The 6,000-nt window shown below is 36.6% G+C and overlaps 1 protein-coding gene across 1 annotated transcript in view; it reads right to left on the bottom strand.

Annotated features, from left to right (window-relative positions):
• The window catches only part of LOC147083911 (scavenger receptor cysteine-rich domain-containing protein DMBT1-like), a 42,708-nt gene extending 37,282 nt beyond the window's left edge, over positions 1-5,426 (bottom strand). The window contains exon 1 of the mRNA XM_085980056.1: positions 5,381-5,426. Coding sequence (XP_085836182.1) covers positions 5,381-5,426 — 46 coding nt within the window. The remainder of the gene's footprint in view (positions 1-5,380) is intronic.
• Between the last annotated feature and the right edge of the window lie 574 nt (positions 5,427-6,000).

The following is a 6,000-nucleotide window of genomic DNA, read 5'->3' on the forward strand; positions in this document are numbered from 1 at the left end:
CCACAGATCTCCAGGTCTCTTTCTATTCTCCCGGTTATATATTACAGACAACGTGACACCGATTCCTGTCCTCAGCTGCGTTTGTCAAGAATTCTTGAATGAGAGCAGTTTCCAAACAGAATCTCTCTGGTCTCGTTTTGGCCCGGGCTCTGTAATGTTGACAGTGCGTTACAAACTTCCACTCCAGGAGAGCCTCTGCAGTCCTTCCCAACACTCTGCTGTCCTGCAAATTCATCTTTTATTGTTAACCATTGACAGACTAGTGGGAAAATTCTTTCAGTATTTACTCAAAAACGTTAAAAACTCAACGCTTCTGTTAGAATTGGTCATTTTGAGATTACAAAATAGAGTCACTAGAGAGTGTTTATAAGAAAATTGTTCTCATGTCAGACTATCAGGCCTGTCAAGAATCAAAATAATTATTTTATATTAAATGATTTCAAGTCCGACTTGAACAGCTTTCACAATTAAATGAGTTCCTGTTATGTTTAAGAAGCAATTGAATAGAAAATCTTTAATTGTAGGTTAAAACCTCCAGTAAAACACCAGAGGGAGCTCACACCAAACAATCCAGACTCTGAGCGTTAACAGCGCAAAGAGTAATTTCAAACAAAATATCTCCAAAGCCCTTAACTAGTGCTTGGATAAACGTTACAATGGTTAGAAAATCAGCAAACACGCATCGAATATTGACAAGAACAGGACAAAGTGCTCTGATCGCTATCTGCCGAAGTTAAATATACAAACAAAATCAGGATTTGTTACACAAAACTACCAGAGCATGGGACATGTGGAAGGAGATTGAGAAACATGTCCCGCTATCTCATTAAATGCTACATGACACTATCTAAAACTATGGAGTAATTGGAAGGATATTAAGAAACAAGTCCCTATACCTCATTAAACACTACATGACAATGTATATAAAGTATGGGACATGTGGCAAGAGATTGAGAAACATGTCCCGTTATCTCATTAAACACTACATGATTCTGTAGAAAAAGTATGGACCATGTGGAAAGAGACTGAGTAACATTAATTGTTACATGACACTGTTCGTACAAATGTATGAAATAGAAAGCTTAATTTAACATAAAAAGCTCATAGTTTTGACGATCCTCACAAATTAAACAAAAATAGCATACAGCAAAACCTGGTGTGATTTAGGATCTTTCAATAGCATCATTTATGATGAGTGTACTTGATAAGAACTCCATTAATAATGATTACTAATTGAGGCAATATTGGTTCCACCTCTAGTTAATATTTAACTTTTACAATATTTATAGTCCTTGTCAAATGCTCCAACGCTGAACACATTTTTAAAAAAAGGTCAATTCTTTGCATCACATGGTGTCAGACAGCGCTTCACTGAGAAATATCTGGGACCGAAATCTCTATGTGGGTTCATTCGGCAGTAGGTGCAGCTTTGACTGGTGTTCCACACTCAGTGAGTTCACTTACACCCCAGACTCCGATACACTCTATTCCAACAGTGACCGCGCTCTACTTCCAACAGGCTCTGTTTGAAACACCGACTGGAATATCATCTCCAGTCTGCTCTGTCTGTACGAGAGCCGCAGGGAACAAAATAAAAATAACTGGTGCAGAGTTTGTGCTCGATTTCGGTTTAAAATCTAAATTTGACACAAAGATCCTCTGAAAATTAAAGTAAGTTTTGATCAGGTGCAATATATAATACACATATTTACTGTCACCGAGAGAATTGAACAATTGTTTCCAATTTGAAGTTGATGGAATTTTAAAATCAAACAAACAACCCAAAATATGTATTAAATTAAAATTCTACAAATTAACAAAAACATTTCAATATTCACTTCACTTCACTTCATTTCATACGATCCCAATGAATGACATATTTGAATCAAATATGCCCATTATCTGTAAATTGATTTTCATCAACACGCGATTTGTGAAAATGATTCAGGGAGTGGGATACATTTCATGATTTTTCTCCGTTCTCTGATTTACAGCAAATGTTCTTTAAGCTATCTATAAAGCAGGATTTTAGTTTCCAATCAATTTTATAACATCAAATAAATCACGGTAACATAGTTCGTTAAACGTACAATGCATCTGATAACAGTGCGATAATGTTACCCTGTCAGTAAACCAGGCTTTGTTAATGATCGAGATTAATAAATATAACCAAACACACACTAAAAACTGAGAGAAACTGAATGAAGTCATCGACCGACAAACTCAGCAAAGGTTATCGAGCAGTTGGAAGGAGATTGAGAAACCAGTCTGGATATCTTATTAAACACTACCTGATATTGTATAAAAACATGGGCATGTGGAAGGAGACTGAGGTACGTTAATTATTACGTGACACTGTTAATACAAATGTATGAAATAGAATGATTAATTTCAGATAAAATGTTCATAATTTTGAAGGTCATCAGTGACTAAACAACAATAAGCACACTCCCGGACAGTGTGGAAATTTCAGGAACATATTTGTTTGGAGAGTAAACTTAACAATGATTGTACTGATAATGAATGCAAATTGAACAATATTGGTTCCACGTCTAAATAGTATTTATCTTAACAATATTTAAATTCCTTCTCCAACCCTCTAATGCTGAATAATCTATTTAAATTAGTTCAGTTCACTGTACCACACGGGGTTAGACAGCACTTCTGCTGAGAAATATCTGAGACAGAAATGTGTGTGCGTGTTCAGTCGGCAGTAGGTGCAGCTTTGACTGGTGTTCTACACTCAGTGAGTTCACTTACGCCCCAGACTCTGATACACTCTATTCTAACAGTGAATGCGCTCTACTTCCAACAGGCTCGGTTTAAATAATCGGATTAGAATTTCAACTCCAGTCTGCTCTGTCTGTGCAGGAGCTGCAGGGGACAAAATAAAACAAACTGGTGCGGTAGTGCCTTAGATTTCGGTTTTAAAATTAAATTTCGCTCAAGGCTCACCTGGGAATTTAAAATAATTGCTATTCGGATGTAAAATATTCTTATATCTGAATAGAATGACATCGACAGAAATGGGTAAAGTTTCCCTACTTGTAGTTGATGCAATTTAAAATGAAACAACCAACCCAAAATATGTTTTAAAAGAGAATTCTTCAAAATGCATCAAGCATTTCAATATTCACTTCATGCGATCCCAATGAATGACAAATTTGAAGAAAAGATGCCCGTTTTCTTCAAATTGAATGTGATCAGCAGGCGACTTGAGAAAATGATTCAGGGAGTGATACACATTTCATGCTTTTTCTCCGTCCTATGATTTGCAGAAAACGTTCTTTGAATACTAAAGTCCTGTTTTGTAGATAATTTAATCAGTTTTTAAAAATAAAATAAATTTAACCACAGATCAAGTGTCTGATAGCAGTACGATAATATTTCCCTGTCAGTAACCAGCATTTGTTATTGATAGAGGTTAATAAATATAACCAAACACACACTGGACACAGAGAGAAACTGAATGGAGTCACCGACCAAAAACCTCAGCAAAAAATATCGAGCAAGTGGAAGGAGACTGAGGAACAAGTCCCGAAATATGAATAAACCCTACATGACACTTTATAAAAAGTATGGAGAATGTGGAAGGAGATTTAGAAACAATCCCAATAGCTCATTAAATTCTACATGACTCTGTATGAAAAGAATGGGGCATGTGGACACAGACTGAGAAAGCTTAATTATTACATGACTCTGTACATGTAATTGTTAGATCTGGAAAAATAATTTAATATTAAAAGTTCAAAACTTAGAAGGTAATCACTAACTAAGCAACAACACACACAGAAAATTCTCCAAAGATTTAGGAAATTATATTAACATCAATAGTTGGAGAGTGTATTTAATTGTAATTGTACTAATGATTAATGTTAATTTTGACAATATTGGTTCCACCACTAGTTAATATTTTATTAGAAAATATTTATAAACTCATCCAACATTCTAATACTGAAAAACTTTTTAAAATATTTCAGTTCACTCTATCACACGGGGGTCAGACAGCACTTCTAGTGAGAAATATCTGTCACAGAAATGTGTGTGTGAGTTCAGTCGGCAGTAGGTGCAGCTTTCAATGATGTTCTGCACTCAGAGATTTCACTTACAGCGCAGACTCCGATACAGTCTTCTCTAACAGTGACCGCTCTACTTCTAACAGGCTCAGTTTAAATAATCCGAATATATTTTCCACTCTAGTCCGCTCTGTCTGTACAAAAGGTACAGGTGGAAGGCGAATGCGAAATCAGTCCGATATCTCATTAAACTCTACAGGACACTATTAAAATTCAAGGAAACAACCTTAAATTTCCACATCACCTCAATGTCTTCAGTAGTAAAGACCAATAATTATATTAACGTGGTAATAAAAAGCGTATACATAGATAAACTAAACAACAACACTCACAGTAAACTCCCCAGAGATTCAAGAAGTTTCAGTGACATATTCTTTTGGGATAGAGTAGTAAAAAATACTAAGAATTAATGCTAATTGAAACAATATTGGTTGCACCGCTAGGTAATATTTTATTATACAATATTATATACCTTGTACAACACCCTAACGCTGGACAAACTCTGCAAAACACGGGGGTCAGACAGCATTTCTACTGAGAAATATCAGTCACAGATATGTGTGCGTGTTCACTTACACCCCAGACACCGATACACTCTATTCTAACAGTGACTGCGCTCTACTTCCAACAGGCTCGGTTTAAATAATTCGATTAGAATTTCAACTCCAGTCTGCTCTGTCTGTACAAAAGCCGCAGGGGACAAAACAAAACAAAACTGCCGCGGTATTTGTGGCCGATTTATGTTTTCAATCTAAGTTTTACACAAATCTCGAGTGGGAATTTAAAATAGGTGTTAATCAGATGAACAATATTCTAAACCCGCTCATTGTGACCGACAGAAATGGAGAATTGATTCCCTATTTGAAGTTGATGGAACTTAAAATCAAACAAACTGCCCAAAATATGTATTAAATGAAAATTCTACAAATTAAATAAACCATTTCAATATTCACCTCATACGATCCCAATCAATTGCAAACTTGAATAAAATATACCAGTTTTCTGTAAATGGACCCAAAGCCCGATACACTCCATTCTATCAGTGAACGCGCTCTACTTCGAACAGGTTCAGTTTAAATCGTCCGATTAGATTTTGAACTCCAGTCTGCTCTGTCTGTACAGGAGCAGCATGTGAAGGCGATTGAGAAACCAGCCCCGATATCCCATTAAGCTCCAGATGACATTATTACAATTCAAGAAAATAACATTTGCTTTCCACATCACTTCAATATGTTCAGTAGTAAAGAGCAATAATTGTATTAATGAGGCACAGATTGTAATATTAATAATCAGCGATGACTCACAGTTGAGAAGCTGCAGTAAAAAGATGGTCAGGAAAGACCGCAGCATCGTCCCCGGAGCCAGTTGCAGCGACGGGACATGAACATTAACCGAATGTTGTTCCCGGTTACCGAGCGGGCCCTTCAGCACCTTCTGACACCCCGACTGAACTGGAACTTAATTCGTGGATTACTGTTTGTACAGAAACCAATGTTTCTTTCAAAATAACCAATAGATTTTGAAATGTGTTAACCGTGAATTGCAGCCTGGTAAAATACACCAATGAGAAGGAACCTGTCCATTAATAGATGCAAAGAGCCCAGGTTCCATCCACTGCCGTTGATCTGCGTGAGTCTGATAAACAAAATGAATCACCGACCCCGCATCCGGATCACAGAATCATACAGAACAGAAGGAGACCATTCGGCCCGTTCTGCTTGTGCCGGCTCTTAGAAAGAGTTGTTTAATTTAGTTCCACATCCCCAGCTGTTTGCCTATAACCCTATACTCCTTTCTTAAGTCTGGTGCGCAGAATTGTATCCAATACTCCAGCTGAGGCATAACCAGAGATTTGTAAAGTTTTAGCATTATTGACTAGTTTTTTATATTCAATACCCATATTTACACAGCCAAGTATCCCATA

Source organism: Somniosus microcephalus, unplaced genomic scaffold (genome assembly GCF_052327205.1).
Source record: "Somniosus microcephalus isolate GS21.2 unplaced genomic scaffold, FLI_Smic_1.0 scaffold19, whole genome shotgun sequence".
NCBI lineage: Eukaryota > Metazoa > Chordata > Chondrichthyes > Squaliformes > Somniosidae > Somniosus > Somniosus microcephalus.